This window comes from Lathamus discolor, chromosome Z (assembly GCF_037157495.1).
Source record: "Lathamus discolor isolate bLatDis1 chromosome Z, bLatDis1.hap1, whole genome shotgun sequence".
In the NCBI taxonomy this organism is placed as follows: Eukaryota; Metazoa; Chordata; class Aves; order Psittaciformes; family Psittacidae; genus Lathamus; species Lathamus discolor.
In genome coordinates, this window is record NC_088909.1 from 33937952 (window position 1) to 33964781 (window position 26830).

The window sequence follows — 26830 nt, forward strand, 5'->3', positions numbered from 1 at the left end:
TATACTTTTCTTATGTTGAGCCAAAATGAAGGCCTAACTCTTTCATATGGCTCAATGGAAGCACAGCATTGTCAAAACCAACTGCAAATGCAAGTCATGGCAGGTTTTAGTTGTATTGGGTTTCTCTGACACACAGGTCTAAAAGGCCAACCACGCAGAATCCTAGACTCACAGACTGGTTTGGGCTGGAAGGGACCTTAAAGCCACGGGCAGGGACACCTTCCACTAGACCAGGTTGCTCCAAGCCCCGTCCAACCTGGCCTTGAGCACTGCCAGGGGTACAGCATCACAACCACCTAGATGTAAATGCAGATCGAGATGTAGATGAGTAACACCTAGCTATTCTAATAATTTGGTGTCTTTAATTACAGAAGAAAACACTGTCGTCATTACAAGGAAACATATCACCATTACCAAAAGCAATTTAAATTTTACTTGACGTGTTAAGTGCAACTGCAGGAACGGAAAGCAGGTGAAGAACCTTTACCGGCAATGAGTACAGGACAAGAGCAAACCGGACTGGAGAGGACAGACCAGGAACTTCTGCTCGCTCGAGGATATTCTCCCCTCCCCACCCCCCACCCCCCCAAACTCGCTCTTAAAAGGAAGCCAGTCTGTATTTTACACGAGAGAGAACAGAGCCTGAACTTCACAATAAAAACTAACTCATTAAGGCGATCGCTGTGTTCTTCACGCTCGGGGCGGGCCTCCTCCCGCAGGACCGGAAGGCACAGCGCTTCCCACACACCCCGCGGCCACAAGGACAACCAGCCCGCCCCCTGCGCCGCCGGTAAACCGCCCCGCGCCCCGGCCGAGCCGGTTCGGCTGAGGGCTCGACACGCGGAGCACCGGCAGCAGCTGCCCGTGTCAGCGCCGCTTCCCCCAGCCCCGCCAGCCACCTCCTCCTCCCGGCGATGGGGCGGGGCGCCCGGCCAGGCTCACCGACCTCCTGCCGCGCCGCCGCAGCCGCTTCCGCCTGCGCGGAAAGGCCGCGCTTCGCCGGCGGCACGGCAGCCAACGAGAAACCGAGCTCCCGCGGCCGTGGTGCCGCTCTGCAGCCGCGTCTGCCAATCGCAGCCCTCTCCCTTACCATCCGCCAATCCCGCTGCTGGCCCACCCCGTGCCCCTGAAGGGGCGCTTCCGCCCGGCTCGGCCCGGCCCGGCCGGGCCTGCCGGAAGTGTGATGTGGCCGAGAGCGGGTCGCCATGGTAAGTGCGGGGCGCGGGCGGGCTGGGGGTGGCTCTGCCGCTGTGGTGGCATTGCGGGGCCGGCCCGGGCCGCTTCCCTGCCCCTTCCCGACGACCCTGCCAGTCGAGCGGCGCCCCCCGGGCCTGCTGGCGCCCTACAGACCCCGCACATCCTGGCCAGGCCTTTGAGCCTTCTCAAGGCTGAGGTCTCTCCGTGAGGCAGCGAGCTGGCGAGATCGCAGCCGTCCCAGTTTCCCCGTAAGGCCTGGCGTAGCAATTGGCCTAGCAGTATGGCGAGCCCGGCGTGTCTGCCTTCCTCTGCCATCCTGCCTGGCTTGGGAGCTCGGTGGTGTAGCAGTCCCCTCTCCGACCTGCAGTGCGCCTGCCAGGGTGGTGGTTCTGTTTTTACATTACGATTTAATGCATATGTCGATGTGCATCTCGCTTCCAGAGCAGTAAGATGAATCTTGGCACTGACTGCTGTTCTCCTGTTACAGGAGTAGTGCCAGGGGCCTAGGTTCTTCTAATGGAAAGTGTTGTGGTGTGCATAGAAATGATGTAGAGGTTTACTAGCGTCATTTATGTTTTCTGTGATTTCTACTTTTTGGGGGTTGGGTTTTGGGTTGTTTGGTTTTCATGGGTTTTTTTTTTTTTTACATTCTGTGTATAAAGAGTATAAACAAGTTATCTATATTCTTTATATGACAGGAAAAGGGGGAATGGCTTTAATCTGACAGAGGAGAGATTAAGATGAGATTTTAGGCAGAAGTTTTTCGCTGTGAGGTTGGTGAGGCCCTGGCACAGGTTGCCCAGAGAAGCTGTGGCTGCCCCATTCCTGGCAGTGCTCAGGGCTAGGCTGGACAGGGCTTGGAGCAGCCTGGTCTAGTGAAAGGAGTCCCTGCCTGTGGAAGGAGTTTGGAACTGGATGAGCTTTAAGGTTCTTTCCCCACCCAGGCAGTGATTTTGTGATACTGTTTGCATTTGGGTTAGTTAAAGCTGTGCTGTGAAATAATCTTTGGCAGCTGAGACAAAGATCTTTACATAAGCAGTGCAGATACATGATTTTAAAGTTAGAAGGAAAAAAAAAGGAACAGGTGAAAGGAAAATATTAGAACCACACCAGTTTTCTCTGTACAAGTAAAGGTGCATAACTTTCACTTCAACACAGAATTGTTTTGAGTATTGTCATAATTTTTCTTAGAATCACAGAATGGTGTGGATTGGAAGGGACCCTTCAATATCTCCTAGTCTGATACCCTCTGCTACCGGCAGGGACACCTTCCAGTGGACAAGGTTCATCCAACCCCTGTCCAACCTGGCCTTGACAGGTTATCCATCACCAGTGATTTATACTTTGCAACTTCCACTGAATGTTTTTGTACTTCCCACGTATTTATTAAAAGATCAGTATCTCATGGACTTTCTGATGGTTTAGTTCAAAAAAAAGTTCTTAGGCTCCAGATCTTGTCACCAGCAGGAAATTGCTGTAAGTTGCTCACCTGAGCATTCCTTGGCAGATCTTCTAGATGAACCTGTTCTAATCTGTGGCTTCAGGCAGTGAACAAAAGGTTTTTATGCTAAGAGGCATAAATTATCTCAGAAGATCTAAGCATACAGAGAGCAAATGAGATAGAAGGGAAGTGAATACCTCACCTCTAATCAGTGCCTTGAAAAGGTGGATACCATAGAAGCAGAGCATCACCTTGCTGCTTTCCATAGTACTTAAAACAATTTGAGACTGTAGAAAAAAGGCAAGATAACCTTGATGATCAGCAGGCGAGACAATTGCGTTGCTAGTTTAGAACTTAAATATAATATTTATACCTAACAGAAAGATTACTGCAAGGGTACTAGATCTTGCAGGAAATTTTTTTACTTGTCCATCTTGCTTGTTGGAGGTTACTCAGTATGCTTAAAGGAACTAGAGATAAGATAGAATCTTTCAATGAGATTTTTCCTGTGATTTTATGTCAGCATAGGTTAGAATAAGATTCCTTGGTCTTGTGTTGTTTAAATTTTCTCAGGGAAAACAATAGCCACCACAGCATATTAAGGACTTTGGATTTTCCAGTAATCTACCTTGGTGCCATGGCTGTTTAAAAAAAAAAGTTGTTTCATAAGATTATCAGTCATGAGCTGTAATTAATGACACTTTCTTTTGAGCTCACACTTGGCTGTGAGATAGGAAGCAGCTGCTGTCTGTGTATCAGCATATGGGAGAGAGTAGAGATACAACTCCAGTTCATTCTCTTTCTCCAAAGAAAATGGGCTGCAACTGTGGTCATTAGCACTGTGAACAGAGTAATTTTTGAAGCATAATTTCCAAAGGACTTATCCCTTGGAACTTTCTATCCCATTGTCTCCCTGGCTTCCTTATTACATTCTTACTAAACAAGTCCTGACTTGTCCTGGGTGAACAGCCAGCTGCTGCTGAACAGCATATATAAAAGCTGCTTCTACTTTTCCTTTATGTGAAAGCACAACTTGTGTTTGTTTTTCTCCTGTTCTCTGCCTGTGAGTAGGAAAAAAAAATACTATTTTAACTTAAACCATCTTTGAAAGCACGTAGAAGCTGCTCAATGGATTAAAAAGTTACTGAAAAGGGATTCAGTATAATGACACAGCTGCTTAATTTATTTAGAAGTGTATGTATTGTTTACTGACCTTCAGGAATCGTGTCAACTTCTGCAGTTTTGTATCTGAAAACGAAACCTAGTGGGGTTGAGAAAATTGCCACATGGCTGTGGTGGGTTGGAAAAAGGATAATGAGCCTCTCACCTGCTGAAGGGTGGTGTTGACTTTCTTTTGTAGCAAAAAGGTACAGTTGCAGCTAAACATGAGTACACATACAAAAAGTGGCTTAGTCGATACATTTTGTGTCTGCAATTGCAATTTGGTGATGGAGAAAATCGAGAAATGCAGAGGACTTAACAAAGATGGCTGCTTTCCCTTCACCCTCTGGTTAGGTCTGACCTCAAGCCCAACATTACTGCTGAAAAAAAAATTTGGGAACTTTCCATAAGGGCAAACATTTCTGCTACAATCTTTGTTGCTGTCTTAGAATGGTGTTTATAGAAGGAAGGGGAATTGCTCATATAACCAATTGTAAAAACATTCATTAGTAAATATTGATCCAAACCAAGCCCTTGGATATAAACATACCAGAATCTGAGACATTGTTGTGCAAAAATGCTTTCAGGAATCAAGTATAAAGTTTTGTCTTTGGCTTATTCAGTGTTACAAAGTGTTACAAAGAGGAATCAATCCTGATTCGAATTTGCCAATATCTTTGTTTTTATCGTAGCCTAAAGGTAGATAGGACTGAAAACATCTCCTAGTTCGTCTTGCAGTCTTAGAGGCGTCTTGGTATCATGAATTTATTTTGGAATAACAATGGACAACTTTTTACATGTCAGTGTTATAACACCATGAGGCATTAAATTTTTTTAATAAGAAGCAGTTAGAATTTCAGGGAGTTACAGCTGCAGTAACACATTTTTCATCTGATAAATCCTTTTCTACCCAGCTAATCTGATTTTGCTGGTGATCTGAGGGTCTTACTCTTACACCAAATCTGTAATGTAGGAAGATGCTAAGACCTCCTTTGCCACCAGTTGTGCAGCAACTGACTTGCATCCCTGCAGTCAATACTTGCAGCTCTGGCATGCCCCTGGCATGCTAATTGAGGAAGAAGCAGGGAGGATTGCTCCATGTACCTTTCCTCACATCAGAATGACAAGTTTGTCAGAGAACTGAAAAGGAGAGGGGAGAGGAGAGGAGAAATGCAAGATGCAGTGTGGCTACGCAGGGACAGTGACACTAATAAAGTGCTTAGTAAATCTTACACCACCTGTAACTACACCTGCAAATAGTAATGCTACTGTGGAGTGGGCATGCTGTGAGTTACTGCTTGGAGTGTTCAGTATAGATAGTTCTGTGTCAGTTTACAAGAAGATACTAGAATATAGCATAATATTTTGCTTTTGCCATTATAGAAAAAGAAACCATTTCTTCTGCTTTTGTAAAATGCATCTCTTGATCTAATTTGGGAAGAGTAGGATGCAGTGAGTTTGTTTTTACAAATTTTACCACATACCTGAACAGGCCAGGAATAACGCCACTTGTGAGACACCATTTCTTTGCTGAGTGCTGAACAGTTCTTACTAAACATCTTTGACATTCTGTCTACTATTAAACATCTCATTTTATTCAGTAATAACATGAGAATTGTGGATCATTTTTTTCTGTAAACCATTTAAAATTAAGATTATACATTGTAGATTTTCCACTCATGATCCAGACTCTTAAGTTGAACAAAAAAAGGAAGTTACCATAAAATCATCAATGTCACAATATAACTTTTTGGTTGGCTGCAGCATTAGGCACCATGCACATCCATGGTAATAGAAGAATCACAGTATGGTTTGAGTTGGAAGGGACCTTAAGGCTCATCCAGTTCCAGTCCCCTGCCACAAGCTTAACAGCTATAGTGTTGAAATGTTTTTCTTCTGATGCACAATAAGCTTGGTGTTTAGACTCACCAAAAGTTTTCATTTTCAACTTAATGACCACGGAAAGAAGGTGGAGACAGCTGGCATCTGAAAATGTTACCTGTTCTAGAGATGCTAAGAATCAAAATGATGCACCTGAACTCTGCCAAATGAGGGACCTACAGCGGTGCCTGCCCACTGCCGTGGGACATCAGAGACTTAACAGAGATTTTCAGTGTTTCTTAGCTAACAAAATATGTTTTTTCCTTACAAAGAAGTATTTATTTTCCATGTTTTAAAGAAATGGTATCCATAAGTTTTCTTTTTTTTTCTTTAAATTCTTAAAATTAGCTTTTTGTGCAGCCTTTAGAACAGAAAGATCATACTATCCCTCTACTGCATGCAACAACTTCTTAGGCTTTGTGTAAAGATGTTCAGGAACTCAGTTCAGCTTTGAATTGCGCAGGCTTTCTGTGGAGGTAAGAGATTCAGTATTTTATTATTCTTGTGCTATGGAGCCAGTCTCTGGCTAATTTTTGAGTTTTGCTTGTGACTTTGGTATGACAGTAGACCTTTCACCATAACATTATTTTCCTAAATTCATCAAGCACTGGCAGATAAAATGCTAGCTGTATTGCAGGCATCAAAAGTATGCAACACAACAAAGCAGAAATATTACAGTGTCTTCATTTTTGAGATCTTCTGACTTTCTCCGAAGTCTTTTACAAGCATATGCTTTTTGCAGACTGCTTTTGTTAGAGTAAGTATGTTGTGTGGTTCGAAATGTGCTGGCATGTTAGAATGGCTCTTAACGTCTTTCATTCACACAGGCCTTTGACTCTTTATTGAGATTTTCTTGTAAATTCGAGGTAAACAAACTGGGCAGCTTGGTGTGCAACTGCAGAAGGGAGAGTTAGCTGATACAACAGAAACAATACTGCTCAGTTACCAAAAGCACAGGAATGGTAAGAGTTTATAATTAGTCTTACTTCGGTGAACAGAAAGAGAAGCCAGAACTTTCTTACTTGTGGGAAAGAATGTCTTTTTCTTTACATGGATGTTTTTTATCATTCTGTTTGACTACACTCTAGAAAGCTCTAGTGTTAAGATTTTTAGGGCAGGAGAGGCAAAGGAGCTACAGATCTAAGTAATTTTAGAGAGTTCTGTAATAATGACTGAGTATCATCTACCCCATTTATAGCTGCAGAAACTTGTTAGGTTCCCTGTTACTCTGGAGAATACACTTAGCTTCAGTATCTTAAAAAGAGGATTATAGAGTTTATTCCTGTTATCTAATGGTGGAAGGGAGCAGAGAAAAAAAATCTCAGTAAAATTGTTAACTATAGAATCTGCAGAGAATGCATGGAGGAAACAATATGTTGAGCTTTTACTGCCATATCTAACATAAATCTATGTTGAGTAATTATATGGACGTACACCTCTGTATACATAACCCTGTTAAAAAAAGCTTAACTTTCACTTTGTTTTTTCATATAAGATTTTTTGCTGAAATACTGCATCTGCCAGCTGCTTACACCAAAAGTTCCATTTTGAATCTGTTGTCTAGCTATTGGGGGGGCAAAGAAGAAGGAATTCAAGTAAGCATGGAATTTCAACATCGTCACTTGAGGTGTCATTTCAGTGTTGGTCTGTGGACTTGAATTGCAGTGGAAAAACAAAGCTTTTGTCGGAGGGGACAACTGTTTCCATCTGTTAATTCATTTTCTAGTTGTTTAAATAGATTTCTTCTGTTTTAAACAGATGCATTGGACTTCAGTTGACTGAAAAGCATATGTGTTTGTTCTTATGTGCTGTACTTGCCATTTAAATTAAACAACCTACTTCTTCAATAAATGTCTAGGGAAAGATTCCCTATTACTCTAATAAAGCCTTAGTCTATATTTTGTGAGTGCAAAAATACATATTTTAGCCAGAACTTTGAATATTTTAGGCAGAAGTGTGAATTAGTGTTAATTGCACTTAAATGCCTTATAAACTAAATGCTAGGGTAAGTGTTCAGTAAATGTAAAGTAAAAAACCCTGTTAGTGTTGGAGCAATCAGTAACTGCTAACTCATATTTGGATACTTAATAAGAACAAACCATTTTTTCAAGACCTCTTGCTTAGTTCTGCAGTATAGTTTTGCGAGTAATCACTTTAAACTTAACTGATTTTTAAGTTTTGTATTTTATTACAGTTCTAATTAGCATCCCCCGCTTATTTACCATTCATTTTGATCAGATTACATTTGGCAGCAGTGGGAAAACAAATTATTTCAGCATAGATTGGAAAATAATATGATTATATGCATGTTTTAATTACTTTTTAGCAGTTGGTTTGACCTGCAGGTTGGGAATGGTCCTACATGGTTTATTTCCTGTTACTGTTTTCAATATTATATTAAAAATAGTTTTAGACTGGGGAAATATGAATTGTAGTACCAAATAGAAACCTTAGAGAATGAGCTTTTTTTTTTTTTCACATCTGTAAGGATTTTGTTAAAATGTCATAGGTTGGTTTCACTTCTCTATGATAGGATTTGAAGCTGACATTACTGTTTTAATGTAGGCTTCTGCATTTTTATCAGCACTTGCATAACCACAGTGTAACTACAGTGTAAGCTCTTGGTCACGATTTAATGTTAGAAAGGCGGCTAAGGGGTTGAATATCAGCATTTGTTTCATTGGTTCCTGAGGACACAATCATCAATTTTATAACATTGAGGAGGAAAACAAAACAAAAAAAACCCAAAACTGTTCTAGAAAGAGTGTACATTCTTGCAGCATATTACACAAATGCAGTTATTTCTTTAGAATATTCCAAGAGTTTAACTGTGTTTGCCCACATAAATTGATTATTTTAATAGTAACCTAGAGCAAAGTTTGACAACTTGCTGGCACTGCAATATCCTCTCTTTTTGTAGCACACACAGATGAAATCGTGGTCACACCACAATTAGATAGAGTAATCATTTTGTAAATACTGAAAGTCTAGGGAAGATTAAGCTTTGGCTTCTGTGTTAGGTTTGTTGAGATAAATTGGGGGAGCTTTTGTTTTAGGCTTTCTACCAACCCAGGGAGACAACAGCATGGGGTTTATGTTCTCCTGCATGGGGTGGTTGTTTTCTTTTTTTTTTTTCCGCTTTAGAACTGTGGTATCGTGTGGCTTATTTTAAAGGAACATGTGTGAGGCAAGGGGATATTCAGCATTACTTTCCATGACACATAGAGTTGCATCAAAAGTTATGATGTAACTTACTACAGTGCTATCCAAGGGTTGCATCATCAAGTATTTCAGAATTCTGTGGTGCTGTCTGCAGAAACATGGAAAAAAACCATATCTGAATCTGAGAATGTAAGAGTGATGAAATGAATAAAGAGTACAGGGTTGCTGTGCATGATATTTTCTCTGTAGTTTAGGATTATTTTATCTATTATGGCTATGCCTGCTGAGGCTTGTGATCTGCCAGTGATCACTGAAAATTTGGGTGATCTTATGAGCATGACTTTCCTTTCAGCACATTGAATTCAGTACTCTTTATTAAAGTGCAAGAGTTGTGGATAACCAGAACTCCAAGCAGTGTCTTTTGTTTTTTAATTCTCCCCAAATGTAGTAAATTTAATCCAAACTAAATTGCAGAAGTGACAGCATTGTATATAATCAGGTTGACAGCACTCTGCAAATGTTATGGCTCATCAGGATTTCCTTTCTAAGCCACACAGGAAATTTTTTGCTCTAAATCAACACTGTATTGAAGTGTACTGAACTTTAATTTATGCTTTTATATATTAAACTTTTGTTACCATGTACTATTCCATAGATTTATTGTTACTTCATCCACAAGCGCCTTCTTCCCTCTCTTTCTCACTCCAGGAAAAGGAGTTGATTGTATCTTCCAGAGGCAACTGGAGACTGTTTCTTTCCTTGTAACTCCCTGGTTTGCCCCAGCATCCTCTGTGCTGTCAGCTACGCCTGTTCAGATGTGGGCTCAGATGGAAATACATTTAGATGTCTCTAGTTGTGACATTTTATCTTCTGCCTGCCATATATTCATGAGTATTTCTAATACATGCCACCACTGCTAATCTGAACACAAGAAAACTTTCAGGAGTATTCATCCTTTATTTCTGCAGTGTGTTATATGGAATTATTAAGATACAGTATGATCAGAGAAATATTGAGGTGTTTTTTTAACATCTAATTTGGGAAATTATTTTAAAGAGCCTTTGGGCATGTAGGTCTGAAAGCTAAAATCTGTGGTTTTAAATTTCTAAAGACTTATGAAAAAACTTGTTCTTGCAAGTTCTGCTGAATACAATACGTCATTAGTGCTGCAGGTGATGTATAGCACTCAAAAAGTACCTGGAGACAGCACACAGGAGATGGGGGGATGACAACAGTGTAATTACTTAAGTAACACAGAGTATAACTGCTGCTGTGTTTCCACCATGTCAGAAATGTGCCAAATGCAGATGTAGAAAATGTCAGTGTACATAATTAAAGCCACAGCTTGCACTGTAAAACAAGATTAAAATAACAGCACTGATTCTTTTCTAGATTTGCAGTCTGAGCCATGGAAAGTTGGTTGGCTTTTCACCAGCCTTTGGATGCAGTCTAAAAGATAGCATCAGTTGCTCCGTGTGCAGAAGAGGTTCACAAGACCTACGTTAAGCCAAAGTGTTTGAAAACTTACAATTAATTACTTTGGGATAAGAGGAATCCATTTTAACCAAATGAAGTGCAACCCACCCGTATTATATTTTCCAGATAGCTTGGTATGTGAATGCGGTAATTTTTTTAAGGATTCCGAGTCATGTATGACTCTTCCGGCAGCTCTTAATTGCATCAGTTAAAGCAGCTGGATATAAATCGGCCTTTTGTGTAAATTCAGCTGGGCCATAAGAGTTACTTCAGATGTGAAATGTGAAGCCATTTTCTTCAGAAGTAACTTTTCCTTTTCAGTTTAAAATTGTAATGAAATTTTAAAATATGCACGTGTGTCCTTTTAAAGTGGCTAAGTAGGTAAATGTGTAATTCACAGCATGTTACAGTGGAATGGCTTTTGTAATTACAGAGATGCCCTACACTGCATATCTGGAGAAACACATGAAGAGCCCAACAAAGAACAATTATATACTGCCCTTATTGATTGACTAATAGCACATTTCATGAGTATACACTTACAGTCCCTGCTTAAGAGGAAGCAAGTGTGTCCCTCTGCCATTTTCATGTGTTGAAGTACCCGATACCAGCAGTCTTCTTGGGAAGCAGCTGCAGGAGAAAGCTTGCAAGAATTCATGGGAACCAAGCTCTGGCAGGCGCTGCACTGTGAGATGTTGAGAGCAGCTGTCTCTCCCAGAGGACTGATCAAATTAATCAGTTGATAGGGAGTATCTGGCTTTGCTGAGAGGCAGCCACTCCTGGATCCAGACCTAGACCCACAGGAGCCAGGACATGCAGCCTCTTGTAGGTTGTAAGGGTTGTCGCTGCTCAGAAATCGAGAATTCCCTAGTTTCTGAAGTTGGCAAAAGTTTGTGCCTAGTACAAAGGCAAGATTATACTGATAACGTTGGGCAGTGTGTTGTCCTTGAGGAATGATACACCCACTATTTACAACATGGTAGAACATAAATGATGACATTGCTATCTAAGCTGAAATACTAAAGCTGAAATACTAAGCTAAACTAAACATGGTTTAGGAAATGCTGTGGCCTGGGAGGAAAGCAGGTAGCCTTCCCTGAGGACATGAGGGCTGGCTTTGGGTGTTGGATCACCACCTCACTTCTGCAGTGCCCCCTCTCCATGTTCTCACTCATCACAGATGCCTTCCTGGGTGTCACCTGTATGTAGTTCCCATTTACTCTTCAACTTTCTCCACTGCCTACCTTCTCACTGCATCCTTATAATCACATTTTCATTCTGTGCCTTTGTCTCTCAGGCTATGATCATACAAAAGGCGTGAGAAATGAGGGGATGGGCTTGCGAATTTTGCTTGTTAACCTAGGCATTTAAATTTGTATCTAGCCCCGCCTAACGCATGTGTTCACGTTGGCAGTTATATGTATGTAATGGTATTGCTTCGTATGATTCATGGAGACTTATATGTAAGCTGCTATTTTGTGGTTTGGGTTTGGAGTTGTTGTCTTTTGTTAGAAGGCTTTATATCTCATATTCAGAAGGCTCATGAATGTTTCTATGGCTTTGCTTCTACTACAGCTTCTAAGTTTTATCTTTTAATTTCCTGTTAATGAAATAGTGGAGTGAAATATGGTGATTTTCTAATTCTCCTTAACTATTTAGAAAAAATATGTATCAAAACATTAGCATTTAGTGATACAGGAAGAAAGTGCACGTAGTTCATCAGAGATGTGTCTTACGCTGTGGAAATGGGAGCTGTGGTTAAATCCCACTTAGATCTTAAATCCCACTGAGATCTGCTTGAAGAAGGAAACTGCAATGTAATGTCCCTTCATAAATGCTAAATATTTACACTTAATTAAATACTACTATTTGGCCTTCTGGGTTTAGCAGTACAAAACTCCAGAATAAAGAGTTCTGAATAAACTTCAGAACTCCAGAATAAAGAGTGAATTTATGTTATTTGCTTTGCTGTTTCTTTTGGACTTTAGACTAAATAGGATTTGCATATCAGGGTAGCTGAGCAAAAAGATAAGGCTCTTTGAAGTAAGGAATTTCCTCGTATACTACCTGATGCTGTTAAGCTGACCAAAATGTCATTTGAGACATGCTAAGTTTCTAAAAAAAAAAAACCACAACAATAGAACTGCAGCTCCCTGCAGCTGGATTATTTTCACATTGTAAGAAGAACCTAAGTCTCAGATTTGGGACTAATTAGTAGAATCACATGGACTAGTAGGTAAATATTTCTACTAAAAGTTTTGGTTAACCTTATGGAAGAAGAAACTGTTGCTAGTGCGTATTTTATTGGAATGGTGACGTGGCAATCACATTGCTGAAAATCAGCATCAGCTATCTTTCTTCCAGATTTTGTGAAGTTACAGCAGTCCTTATATGAGTATCTTCTTTCCCCTCCCCATAATGTTTATACTTCTGGAAAAGATTGCTTCACATCAGCAATGATAGTTGCTTGTAAGTTAATATTAAATAATGGGTTGGCCATACAAGACTTAGACTTCAGTTAAAAAAAAAAAAAAAAAACAAATAAATGTTTGTGGGATGTACTTACTGCAGATTACTGATATACTTTAAATTTTACCAAATAGCCAGATATAGTAACAGTTCTTTCTAAAGAGTTGTTCCTTTTTACTGGCAGATTAATTTTACTATCAGACAACAGAACTTTCTAAGGCAATTCCTCAATTTGTCCATCATTTTCCATATAATTAGCACTTCTTAAAATGTATTTACGGTAAAAATGTTAAAAGATGATTTAAAAATAAAATTTATGTTATCTTTTTGTAGTTCAGGTGGGCTTAATGGCACATATTTCTACAAATCTGTTGAATTTTTAGTGGAGTTTTTATAAAGCAGTTTATTAACAATCCTTTTACGTATTTCTTGTTACCTTCTGTCTGGGCTGTCTGCTGGTTTACCTGCCAGTTACTCTTCACCTCCACTGTCACCACCACCACCATGTTATACTGATGCAAACCGCAGTTACTTGTGTTCTTGGCCAAGTGGGAACACATGTTTTCTGTTACTCTTAGCCTGCTGCTAATGGGTTTCCATAAACTGGCTTTGGAACAGGTGCCTGGGAGCAAAACTGTAAGGTTTTTTAACCTTTACATTTGCCTGATGTTTCTTTACCCTTCTTGGGATGGATTGAGAAGGAAAAACTACCATTTGTGGAAAGGACACTGCCATTGTGTGCAGCTTGTTGGTAATGGAATTTCTGGCTCACTGGTACTGTAAGTGTCACTTTTGGTTTTGATGAGCATTGTCTAAGGGATCACCTATTTTCTCCATTTTATGCAGCAACAGAAATTTTGTTCTTCAAGGATGTAATTTTTCCTTTTCTGATTTTCTTCTGTAGTCTGCCATCTTCAACTTTCAGAGTCTACTGACAGTCATCTTGCTGCTTATATGCACATGTGCCTATATCAGATCCTTGGCTCCCAGCTTACTGGACAAAAATAAAACCGGGTATGTAGTCTCTTTGTTTTACAAATAGACAAGCTGGTTTTAGCTGCAGTGTTTTAGTATCCTCTAATGGTGTGTGATAATGCAACTCTTATTTTGAAAAATTTCTCGGTTTTAAAAATGCGAATCTTCATTTTGTACCTTACAATAGAATTAAACAAAGTATTTGCAAGCACTTGGTTGCAATTTTATGATAAGAATTTATTAACTCTATTAAAAAGCCAGCTAATACTGCTTTATTATTTATTTTCTGGATTTCCAACTTTCTCAGTAGATGCTTATTAAAAATACAGAAATGAGTGACATAAAGGAAACATTTTCCTACATGTGGCTATTGCTGTAATGGTTTGGTTTTTATTTTAGGGTGGGTAAAAAAATATTAAAAGCAGAAGCTGGGTTTTTGTTTGCTTTCAAGATAGTTATTTTGGAGGTATAAGTTTGAAACACATCTTCAGCAATAATCTGTAACTAAAAAATTAAGTATTTTTTAAAGGAAGCAACACTGTGCTTGTATGATCTTTTTAAGTCATTGGTTTGTATTCACCAAGGTGAAGGAATTTGTAGAAGAGTGTTTGCAAGCTAACTTTTTTTTTTGTTTTGTCCTTTGGTCACACTAACCTCAGGTCTCGCTTTTACTCCTAGACATACGCTCCTAAGTGACCAGTGTTTTTCTTATTTGTGTTCCCGTTCTCCCAGAATATGCTTCTTGTTGCAGAACCAATACTGCTGCGAAACAGTTCTCTACCCTGCTCAAAAGCACATTTTTGGGGGTGGTGGGAAATGGGGACAGCCACAGAGCCAGATCTGTGCCTCACTTAATACTGTTAATACCCTTAATTCACGTTTTGGTCTACCCATTTTCTTTGTGCTAAAAATGAATATGGATGTATGTTGGGTGCAGTGAGCAATATCCAGAGGTGTGATTTAAATGCTGTGTGTTGAAAGTAACAGTTGGGCAATTTTGACCTTGAAACCACTATGGCCATGCTTAACATTTCAGTAATACTGTCACCCAAGGATAACACAAAGGAGATAGTATTTACAGAAGTAGGAATAATTCTAGCTGGTGATGTTCTAGGTGGAAAAAATCAGGCAGGCTTTTGGGCACTGGGTGTTTGACTTGTCCACTTTTTCCATTAGATAATTTGCTGTAAAAGAAAATGTGTTGGCTTTTTTTTTCTTTTTTTTTCCCTTTTTCTGCCACTTCTCCATTTAATTTTCAGAAAAAGTGTCAAGTCTTAAGTAAACTCTTCTCACCAAAAAGCCTCCGCTGTTTGTCTCCTGAAAACCTTTGTTGTAATTAGCCTCTGGAGTTGTTGTTTTACCATACGGGTTTTCGTTCAGCAGTGTAAGATACCCAAAATGTGCCAGGTTGTTTGTTTTTTTTTTTTTTCAGTTTTGAGTTCTAATGTGAAAATGCTTATGTCCTTTCATATGAGGCTGTGACATTGTCACTGACATGAGAGATTTCTTTTGATAAAAGATGGAAAAAAAGGATGACTTCATGAAGGACTGGGGGGGGGGAGGGAGACAAGGGGAATTTGAGTGTCTGCTAGTGGAAGATAACACAATAGTCAATGAGGTATACACAGTAAAGGAGTAAGAATATTTATTTTACTGATTAAAATTTTAGTGCTGTTCTTGGCAAGGGTGTTTCCTTTAATCTGGAGCTACTCTGTTTATTCTCAAGGCAAATCTGTCTGGGATACAGTAGAGCTCTCTTCATAATACATTTTCAAAGGGTGCTGACACAGTGGAGGAGTTGGGCATTTGATCTGTAGGTTTGTATTTGTAGAGATGTTGGACATACTGTTTTGGTTTTTATATATAGCTTGTAGAGTACTTTGTACTGGAGAATAGAACGTTGGTCTGGAAGCAATGAAATTTGTTTCCTGGATGGTAAGATGTTTACATGGAGCTCATAAGTTGTTAAACCCTGTCCCTCTTCACTAACATATTCCATGCTCAAATTGAAATGTCTAGACATACTGGATAAAACACATTCTAGTGATATTTCATTTTCCCACAGAGATGATCTTACCTCATTATTCCTACTCCAAATTAATGGCATAAAAAAGTAATGATAAAATATTCAAGTGACAAGTGAGATGTTGATTTCTGACTGAGTGGTAACTTTGGTGAAGATTTAAATCCGTTGATAGTAAGTAAAGAAACATGTTTCTGTTGGTTGGGAAGACTGTGTTGCAAAGTGATGTCACCATCCTCATAATGCAGTATTTCATCCTGTTGACTTCTACCAAAATGTGTCTTTTCCTACCAAGCCAACAGAATTTTAGACCTTCTTTCCCTGACACATCTGAGTGTTTCTGTGTGCTTTGTCCTGAGCAATATCATTTAAGGTTGGGAAAACAAGTTGAGATTGACTATTTCATGCTAGCTACAGGAAAATGTGTACCACAACATAATTTCTTGCCTCCATGCTAAGCAGAAAGATGTGTTAGCTTAAATGCAGCAGAGATTTCCTTTGACTTGCCATAAGCATTGCAGTGGGGTGCCTCTCATATTCCCTACTGTAGTGGCAATGGGGTTGTCCTGGTGAACACATGGCAGCTGCATTTTTCAGCATTCTCAGTATAGCAGCTAAAGTCTAAAGCCCCACTAAACCTTTCTCATCTTACTGGGTTTCATTCCTTTGTATTTTTTGTTGTCCAAAAACCAACACCACTCTCACCATCTTTACTTTTAACATTGACACTGACAGCCAGGAATACGCAGCAGCTCATACACATTTGACTTATGGCTCCCAGAAAACAGCAGGTATGCAAGCCAGATTGACATATTTAACCTGCATAATATGAGGATGAAGATGAACTTGAGGCGGAGAATAAAGAACAGTGCAATTACTTTGAGTAGTTGCTTTGAGAGAAATTATTTTGGAGCAGATTCATTCAAGGCAGCATCATTTCTGTAATAAATGATTAAACAAACCAGGTTTTGACTTGAAAGATGTATGTGTTGAATCTGAGATTAGCAGTAATAGAAAAATCCAGGGGAGCAGAAGGCCTGTACAGGCTCTTCTTCCAATGCAAGTTCTCCAGATCATCCAGAGGCTGTGATTGTGACTGTTTAGAAGGCCCAGACTTCAATTTGCTTTTGCTCAGCAGCAAACTATGTAGATAAACAGATGTACTGAGCTATTCCAATAGCAGCACAAGCCTCTTAAAAAGGTACTGTTGTCATCTGCTGGAAGGCTTGTCAGTCCTCAAATCAGTAATGACTTTAAGATCATAAATTGTTAACTGCAATGAGGATAGATGATGAAAGCCATATTCTAACTGTTCTGCACATCAGAAAGGAAAATTCATGTTTTTTGCCAAGAAGCAGTTTTTCCAGGGTGGGAACAATATACTTCAGTTATAACCTCACATCATTACACACAATCAAGAAAACCTTTAGAAGGCAAAAAATACCCTTGCTGAGATTGTGAGGCAAAATCAGCAGGTTTCTAGACTGCCTGAAGGAGTTAATACACTTCTTCCCAGATAAGATTCTTCAAATATGTGTAGGAAAAGGACAGTAACATTTTATTTCTTTGAGCTCCTGGGCAGGTTTTTGAGAGATGGCAACATGAGATGCCGGACTTTGGCAGTTTTTGTGTTGACTTTGCAGCAGTAATCTGTAAATGTTAATTTTAAAGAGAGTAACAGCAGTTTCAAGAGTCTTATGTGCCATCCATACAGTACTAATGGGGCTGTGTGTTTTGCTCTGTAAGATTTACACATTTACAGATAAATGCCTTTTTACCTGCATGCATCTTCAAAAACTGCATATATATCTTCAGGTTACTGTATGACCTCTTAGACAGGAACAGTGTGATGGTCTACATGCAGGGATTATTACTTCTCCTTGTGGAGCTATGTAAAAGCAGAAAAAATGAGCTTTGACTATACAGAAATACTTTTGGCTTGAAATAAAACAATTCTAAAGCACAATGAAAGGGCCTGCTTTCTAAAAAAAATGAAAATGGTGGAATGCTGTTTACAATGCATTTCACTTTGACTTCAAAAACCTGAATCACTTGCTGTCTCTTGGAACACTTAGTTCTCACCTGCCAACACCAGACTTTTGTTTCAGAAATAAAGGGGAGGCTGTTAAATGGAAAGACAAAGGGATGCTGAAGTAAACGAAGACCATAAAGGAGGCCCTAAAATATGAAAGTAGTACAGAAATTATTAAAAAAAAAAAAAAAACAACAAAGCAACAGAGGATACATTGACTGCTGAAGTAGTAGCAAGTGGCCCAAAACTACCTGTCTGCATTTATGCAGATAAAAAAATAGGCAATTTTCAGAGACCAAGAAATGGAGAAGACAGAGAATGAACCCATTATGGGAATGGGTTCAGAGCACTGTAGGAAGGCACTTGGAGAACTGCCATCACAGCAGGTAGTAGATAGAACCCCACAGATAACATAGACTGAAGTTACTGCTGATAAACGTATCAGGAGAAGGAGGAAAAATAATTAGGTTTTTTTTTTTAGTCCATAAATCTACAAATAGATAGTATAGTTGAATCCAGATGTTTTTACTGCATTTCATACTATACAGTCATACTGTGAAGGAAATCTTCATGTAGACAAGCTTTCAACACAGTTTTGACCAGCATTTGTAATGATAAAAGCTGGCTTCTAATTGAGGATGCTTCAATATTCTTCCCCTCTTCCTCATATCATAAAGCAGTCTTCAGTCATGTTCTTCTTGAGCTGTCAATATGAAATTATTTTAGTTCACAGAGAAATTATAAATTTGGGACATACGTGCTCCTCAGCAAGTGTGCCGATGACACCAAGCTCTATGGTTCATTTGATACGCTTCAGGGAAGGAATGCCATCCAGAGGGACCTTGACACGGTCGTGAGGTGGGCTGATGCCAACCTTAGGAAGTTTAACCATGCCAAGTGCAAGGTCCTACACCTGGGTCAGAGCAATCCCAGGCACAGCTACGGGTTGGGCAGAGAAGAGATTCAGAACAGCCCTGCGGAGAAGGACTTGGGGGTATTGGTTGATGAGAAAATGAACATGGGCCGGCTTCAGTGTGCGCTCGCAGCCCAGAAAGCCAACTGTATCCTGGGCTACATCAGAAGGAGCATGACCGGTAGGTCCAAGGAGGTGATCCTGCCCCTCTACTCGGCTCTCATGAGACCTCACTTGGAGTATTGTGTGCAGTTCTGGTGTCCTCAACACAAAAAGGACATGGAACTGTTGGCACAAGTCCAGAGGAGGCCATGAGGATGATCACGGACTGAAGCACCTCCGTATGAAGATAGGCTGAGAAAGTTGGGGCTGTTCAGCCTGGAGAGGAGAAGGCTGCGTGGAGACCTCATAGCAGCCTTCCAGTACCTGAAGGGGGGCTATAAGGATGCTGGGAATGGACTTTTCATTAGGGAGTGTAGTGATAGGACAAGGGGTAACGGGTTAAAACTTGAAGGGGAAGTTTAGATTGGATATAAGGAGGAAGTTCTTTACTGTAAGGGTGGTGGGGCACTGGAATGAGTTGCCCAAGGAAGTTGTGAATGCTCCATCCCTTGCAGTGTTCAAGGCCAGGTTGGACAGAGCCTTGGGTGAGATGGTTTAATGTGAGGTATCCCTGCCCGTGGCAGGGGGGTTGGAACTAGATGATCTTAATGTCCTTTCCACCCCTAACTATTCTATGATTCTATGCTTGTACATCCCTTTGGATGTGTTCTGAGTAGTTGAATCCCATTTTTCTCGTGTGTTATTTCACTTGTGAGAATTAATGTTCTGTGCAGTCAACATCAGAGACATGACAAGATAAACCTTCTTAGGAGAATGAAAACAAATCTGAATCATAGAATCATAGAATAGTTAGGGTTGGAAAGGATAAATGTTATAAATGAATGGATAAATGAATAAATGTTTTGCTATTTATTTCAACACAGGTGTTTTACATCAGATTACACCTATGAGTATACTGTGCTATGAAAGGCATTTTTATCTACTATTGCTGAGGAAAATACAAAAGAGGGACTACAAAGCATTAAATTTAAAGTGCTCAGGTTTATCATCTCTGAAACCTGCTGTAAAACTTGCTTCAAAAAGTTTCCCATCTGCAATATTTCCTACTCCAGTATTTTTTTATTCTGTGTTTTTTTTTCTTTTAATAAATTTCTGTCTGGGTTACTTTAATGCAGAATGTAAAATTCTGATTAAATCTTTTTTAAATCTAGATTTTAAGCCTTGTAGATTTGGAACACACACTGACCAAGAGCATCTTAGTTTTCTTGCATGCAAGAAGCCTTGCTAGGCTTAGCAAGAACTTTGTCACTTGTTTAGTTCCTAGCCTGTATACCTCTGTGCACGTGTCTGGTGTTTTCTGATGTCAAGAAGAATGTCAAGTTGATAAACTACTGTTAATTTGGATTGGTTTAGCGTAGAAGAATTAAAACCAGTTGACTTAAGTTATTTTATTAAACCAAGAGACTAATTAATTTATTTTATCTTCACAGACTATTGGGAATATTCTGGAAATGCGCCAGGATTGGTAATTCTTTTTCTTTGGAATCTTTAATTCTTTTTCTAGAGTATGCATTATTCATTAGGGCAGTGTTTCCTTGTAGCAAGGAAAGCCATATCATACATCATCTTAAAAAGTGCAGGTTTTTCCTCCATGAAATATTGTGAAGGTGGGGGGAGGCAGGGTATGACTGTCTTATGTAGCACCATGGAAGCCCACATTTTCACATATCAATTCATATATGTGGTGTTATTGCAAAAATCTTTTGCATGTTTTACTACACAAAATAACCATGGGCATACTTCTTATTAAAACAAAGAAGTCAGTGATTCCTTATAAACTGTTGTCTGTTTGAAATTCTGAAGGACTACTGACAAAAGCCAGATACTTACCTTGTAGTAATAAACAAACATGAAATCCATAATGCAGTAAGTTTCTGTTTAATCACAAACACCTTTTTTTCCTCTCCTTTATTTAGTTTCCTTCTGTGCACTTTTGAATTACGCAAAGCTGTTGGTGTCAGTTAACATCTATGGGCAGGCTGATCAGCTCTGATTTAGACACTTTCCCATAATACTCATTTATAGTTAATCCTTATTCTGAATTTATTTTGAGAAGGAAATGGGAATATGCAACAGAAGTTCGTTCTTACCATTAAGGTAGATCCAAGATTTTTTAAAATTGACATATCCATCATGAAAACTATGTTCTTCAAATAATGTCGTTAGTGCAGAGCAGGAACATTGAACTTGTAATTGTAGATCTTCCTGCTAGTCACTGAACCTAAAGGAAACATGTATGGTTCCCTCTTGTGCATTCTTAGGCTTTGAAGGGGACATGACATACATTTTTCAGTATGTCAGAGAGCATTGACACAAAACCCAGGGTTTTGTGAAGGCCTGTTGTTAAAATGATTGCAGATATTGTACTATTTAGATAATAGACGTAGCAGAACCAATTTTGGTATTGTAATTAAAAGATACTGGCAAGGTGGCAGCTGTCAGAAATGAATTTTGAGTTATAGCAGGAAAAAGGAAAAAGGTAAAAATTCAACTGCATTCAGGTTTGTCTGAGAGTGAACATCTTAGCTTACCTTATCTTTTTAGTTGGTTAATATGGAAGCATATTTTTTTCCATTAGCTATGCACAGCAAACTGTTTTAGAAACTACTTAAAGGAGTGCAAAAGAGGTTTAATGAGGTCCCTGTCAACTTGATAAAGTTAAGAACTGCAGTTCATCTGGAACAGTCTTGTTTTCCCATCATGTAGTAACATTAACAAGTTTACATTTGCTGCACCCAAGGTAATGCGTGCATTCTTGTTCCACATACTGAACTGCATCCTTTTTTCTTCATGTAAAACACTTAATTTCTTTCCAACTTACATGAGAGTGGTCCAATTTAACTGACAGAGGAGAATGTAGTATCTTAATGTTTGTTCTGCATATTTCCATTCTTAGCAATACCATATTCTCAGCATGGGAAATGGGCTTTGAAGGGGATTCCCATCATTTTGTTTGTGTTAATCACAAATGCACGTAGAAAGTGCATGCTTTAAGAAATGAAAATGCTTACTGACTTTTTTTACATTTAACTTGCCCAGTATGTTTAAACAACCTTTTCACATGTGCGTAAGATTTGAATAACCAACAAGTGGTTACATATTTACGGAGTTGTGCAAAATGATGTTTAATGCTGCCACATGGTGGTTTCTCTTTTAAGAAAATTAAGAACAGAAAAGTATAACCCGTATGAAAATTGTAATACTGTAAACTATAGGAAGTGGACTTCCTCAAAAATTCATTTTAAACAGAAGCTGTAGACATTAATTCATTCAGTTATTTGAAGTTTAATTAAATATATGCTAGATCATGACAGCATCTTGTAGCTGCAGCAGGCACTTCTGCGTATGGGAGGTGTGTCCACAAGTATTTTCTTTTTCTGTGGAAAGTTAGTTCCTCCTGTATTTGAAAGTCCTGCTGGTAAATCTTGGCAGGTTTTTTTTCTTCAGTTTTTCTCTGAAAACTTTATCTCAGAAAAGCTGGTTTGTAGTAGGACAAAAGACCTTGCAAAGCTAAAGGAAATGGAAGTTTGGGTTTTTTTAAATAAACAGGTCCAGCTGTCTTGATGCTTCTGAATACATAAACCCAGGAATCTTCTTAGTTTAAAAAGTCATTGCTGTGTTGACACCTCCTGACAATTTTCGTAGAACAGGTTTGGGTTGGAAAGGACCTTAAAATCCACTAGTTCAAACCCCTTGCCGCAGGCAGGGACATCTCATAATAGATCATGTCACCTAAGGTCCCGTCCAACATGGCCTTGAACACTGCCAGGTGTGGTACATTTACCACTTCCTTGGGTAACTTGTGTCAATGCCTCACCACCCTCACAGGGAAGAATTTCTTCCTTATATCTAACCTGAACTTCCCCAATTTAAACCCATTACCCCTTGTCCTGTCACTGCAGTCCCTGATGAAGAGTCTCTCTCCAGCATCCTTGTAGGCCCCCTTCAGATACTGGAAGGCTGCTATGAGGTCTCCACGCAGCCTTCTCTTCTCCAGGCTGAACAGCCACAACTTTCTCAGCCTCTCTTCATACAGGAGTTGCTCCAGCCCCCTGATCGTCCTCGTGGCCTCCTATGGACTTGTTCCAGCAGCTCCATGTCCTTCTTATGTTGAGGACATTACTCTTTTGTAGACTGGAAGTACCATCCAGTGCAGGGGATTCTGCTCTCCAGAGGGAAGTCAGTGGGTTAAACAAGAGTAATGCTTAAGTATCACAGAATCCCAGTCTGGTTTGGGTGGAAGGGACCTTGAAGCTCATCCAGTTCCAACCCCCTGCCACGGGCAAGGACACCTTCCATTAGACACTAGATCAGAGTGCTTCAAGCCCTGCCCAGCCTGGCCTTGAACACTTCTAGGGATATGTAAAAGCGTGAAGTAGAATGGTAAAAACACCTGGATAATTAAATAGAGGAATTGCCGATGTAAATAGGCAGAAGTCTGATTAACAATACTAATAATCCCCTGATTGTGTTAGAGTTGCCTACCTCAGATTTTTTTATTTTTCATAGTTTATTTGCAGAACAGGAGAACTTTGTAGCATTTTTGTTCTGGACCAAATGGGTGGGAATATACATTTCATGAGTGCCTTTGCCACCATATACAAGTCTATTAATGGAGTAAATTTAACTTCCATCCACAGTCTGCCCCTGGAAACTGTGACACTTATTTGAAAGAGTCAGAAATAGAGGTGTCTGTGCAACTTCTGTGATCTGTTGACCGTTTCTATCACTAATCTGAAAATCTCTGGACTAGGCCCTCTCCACGTGCTAGCAATGTTACGTCTCTTTAGCAGAGAAATAAGACAGGCATCTGGCTATGTCTGGGCAGCTGTGAGCTCCCCAGACAGTTAGCTGGCTCCTATACGATACGATGCATAGGGGATGCACACTCACATAGCAGCTGTCATGGCCAGAGAGCATTGAGGTACACCTCAGCTGACACAGAACAGCTTTTGCGCAGCGGCAGCCTTTAGCCAGAATTGAGAAGAGAGCCAGTGAAAGGTTTAGTGTCTTGATCAGCTTTCCAGTGCCTGCCATCTGACTCTCTTGATCACTAAGAAACAGCAGTAATATATTGGTTTTTTGTCCTGTCCTACATCTTAGTTTTTCCGCCCCATGCATATTCTTCTTCAGCTACACATCTGTAGTTGTAATAGCATTTTTTCCAGCTGGAAATGAATATTAATTTGCAGTTGCAATGGGATTAATTAGCATGTTAGGCTAAGAGCTGCCTAGATGTGCTTAGTCATGCCCGAGTTTTGGTTTGTTTTAGTATTTTTTCTTTCTCCTCCTTTCAGGTGAACGGAAGAGCCCATACGTGGCTGTCAGCTGTGTCGTGATGGCCTTCACCATCCTGTTTGTGCAGTAGCAGCTGGAGAGTGTGCTCTGTGCCCTTCTGGCAAACATCAGAGTATCGAAGAAGTTCCGACAGGGAGAGACAGAAGAGTGTCATCAAGTCTTCTCTCATGCTGAATAACACATTGGATAGCCTGCCTTGTAATGGATGCTCCCCCACCTGCTAACACACCATCGTGTACAGTAGTAGTGATCATAATGCAGCTAACTCCAGATGACACATGCTCATTAATGTCAAGACAATACTGGCACTCCTGATGTAATTCTTGAAAGGGTATCTGATGTATATCTGAGCTTTATGGAAATTTATAATTTTTCTTTTTTTTTTTTTTTGGTTGATTGGTTGTGGGTTTTTGGTTTTGATTTTTGTTTTGGTTGGTTGGTTGTTTTTTTTTTTTTAAATAGACCTATTTAATGAAACTTCAAACTGATAATGTAGCAATAGCAATAAGACCACTCATACAAGAATAAGGATCATTGTGACTTTAGGGTATGTTTCATTACCATATTTTAGTTTTTACTGTCTGAATAGTTCCTGACATTTTGTGATAGCTGTACTCACATGTTAAAAATGGGATCTGTGGCCTAAGCTTTCGTTTCAGCTTTTGGTTTTTAAACTTGTAATTCCTCAAATTATCTATCAATATTTTTATTTTAAGACAAGATATGAATAAAGGTAGGGACCAGGATTGTAGTGATGTCTGACTAGCTGCTGAGAAGGCACAGACATGGGTTTTGACAGCTCGGACTGCTCTGTGTAAAACATCATATGTATTCAGTTTTAGAGATCTAGATCCCCGGTAAATCTCTGGTAGATTGATTTGAATTGGAAGGGACCTTAAAGCTCATCCAATTCCACCCCAACAGGCAGGGACACCTTCCACTAGACCATACTGCTCAAAGCCGGGCCTTGAAGATTCCCCGGCTTTCTTCACTATTATGAGAAGAGGTTTCTAAACGCTCTGCTGCTGCTGTTGCATGTTAGGTAGGGTTGCTAAATCGGCTGAGTGAACAGTTAGCTTCTTAGAGGGTCTACGGATGAGGAGGCCGTGTGTCCCAGTATTCAAAAGGTGGGAGAAAACTAAATGAGATTACATTCATTGTTAATTAAGATTAAATTACCTTTAGTAATACTTTCCATTACCATTCATTCTATAATTTGGCAAACTTTTAGTAGTCTAGTAACTTATTTTAATAATGCCTGACAGTGTGTTTACTCCAGGTAACAATATGGCTTCTTACTGACTGCGTTTGAGAGAGTTGTTTGTCAGCAGTAGGTTTTTGTTGGTCTAAAAACTTGTATGATCAGAATGAGCTAAGCTGACAATAAAACACACTGAAAGACATGCAACTCTTGTCATTCTTGTTTGAAAAAAATTGTTTCATGGACCCAGATTAACCTGTATTTATAAAAAAGTGATTATTAGTTATTAACTGAGTTATGACCTCACATATACCTGCATATCTAAATCACCACTAGAAGTAATCATCCAAAACTGTTCTCTAATTTGGAGCCAGGAAAAATTTCTGCAATTTAGGCCAAATAAATACTCCTGGCTGTAAACCAGGCAGCTTCAAAGCTGTACAGAGCTTTTTGATGATGACCATACTGCACATGCATAGAACGCTTAAACTGCAGGGAACCTGGGGAGAGACAAAATCTCTTTCTGTGACTTCAAATATGAATACTGCTCCAAACATAGCATCAAAGCAGCTAATTTCTGGATTTCAGAGGTGCCATTCCAAGACGAGGGAGATTTCTAAGGAGTCTTGGGTTTTGACTCTTGGGTGTATACATGTTCAGAATATGCAAAGAATCATCTGTTAACTGCCTATATTAAGCAATTATATTCTAGTTGTTAATATTTATGGGTCTTTGTTATAAAAGTGTTTGTATGGTATTTCACACATTTCTAATTCATCCAAAACTGTTCTAGTTACCAGGTTAATTCTTAATAATCTGATATGTTTAGCTGTAATTAGGAACACCAGTGAAACAACCCAAGGAAATTTTTAGTTCTGAGAATTATGAAAACTATTGACATTGTGTTGCAAAAGCCTTTCCTGTTCAGAGCATTTTATCACTGAAGTTCGTGCAAACAAGCCTCTTCCTATTTGTTGCTTGCTGTTCACACTTGAAAGTTCTTTCTTATACAGTTCTTCATTTTGTCCTAGATGCTGGTTATTGATGGATACTTTCTAGTTTGAGATGTTTTTTATTTTCCTCCTTATATGACGTTTATGGGATGTTCATGGTGTGCTAGCTGCATGGTTGCTCAACAGTGCTACTTTAGCAGCAAAGTAAATAACACATTTCGCAGTAGCTGCTGGCAATACAAGTTCAGCAGCATTAAATTGTAGCTAAGAGTTAGAAGTGAGTGTAGGCAGATGTGTTATCTGTGATGGAGCTGCCCAATACTTGCCTTTAGTCAAAGTACCTGCAGACAGGATCTTTAAACTGTGACAAACTTCTGTTGTTTCAGAATGACTGCTTTAGGCAGGTGTTTGCCTCAGGATGAGTTCTTTATTTTTCAAAGTAGTGTCTTTGAGGAGATTGATACCTCAGCTTTTACTAAGAGATGAGGAAGGTACTGTTTTCCCATGTTAAAAGCCATTTTGCTT

General features: G+C 39.5%; 2 protein-coding genes across 6 annotated transcripts in view; one reads left to right on the forward strand and one right to left on the reverse strand.

Moving 5' to 3' along the window:
* The window catches only part of XRCC4 (X-ray repair cross complementing 4), a 174576-nt gene extending 173438 nt beyond the window's left edge, over positions 1-1138 (reverse strand). Inside the window, exon 1 of one of the 5 annotated variants that reach the window (XM_065664059.1) lies at positions 1091-1138. Coding sequence is in view for 2 of the 5 variants with exons in the window: in XM_065664056.1 (XP_065520128.1) it covers positions 667-670 (4 nt within the window). In the remaining 3 variants the exon portion in view is untranslated. The other 4 variants (XM_065664057.1, XM_065664058.1, XM_065664056.1 and 1 more) reach the window with 4 other exon arrangements.
* On the forward strand, positions 830-25554 carry TMEM167A (transmembrane protein 167A). The gene is made up of 4 exons (XM_065664061.1): positions 830-1208; positions 13692-13801; positions 20284-20318; positions 24151-25554. Exons 1-4 carry the CDS (start codon positions 1206-1208, stop codon positions 24219-24221), a joined length of 219 nt encoding a protein of 72 aa, XP_065520133.1. The 5' UTR covers positions 830-1205; the 3' UTR covers positions 24222-25554.
* The last annotated feature ends 1276 nt before the right edge of the window (positions 25555-26830 follow it).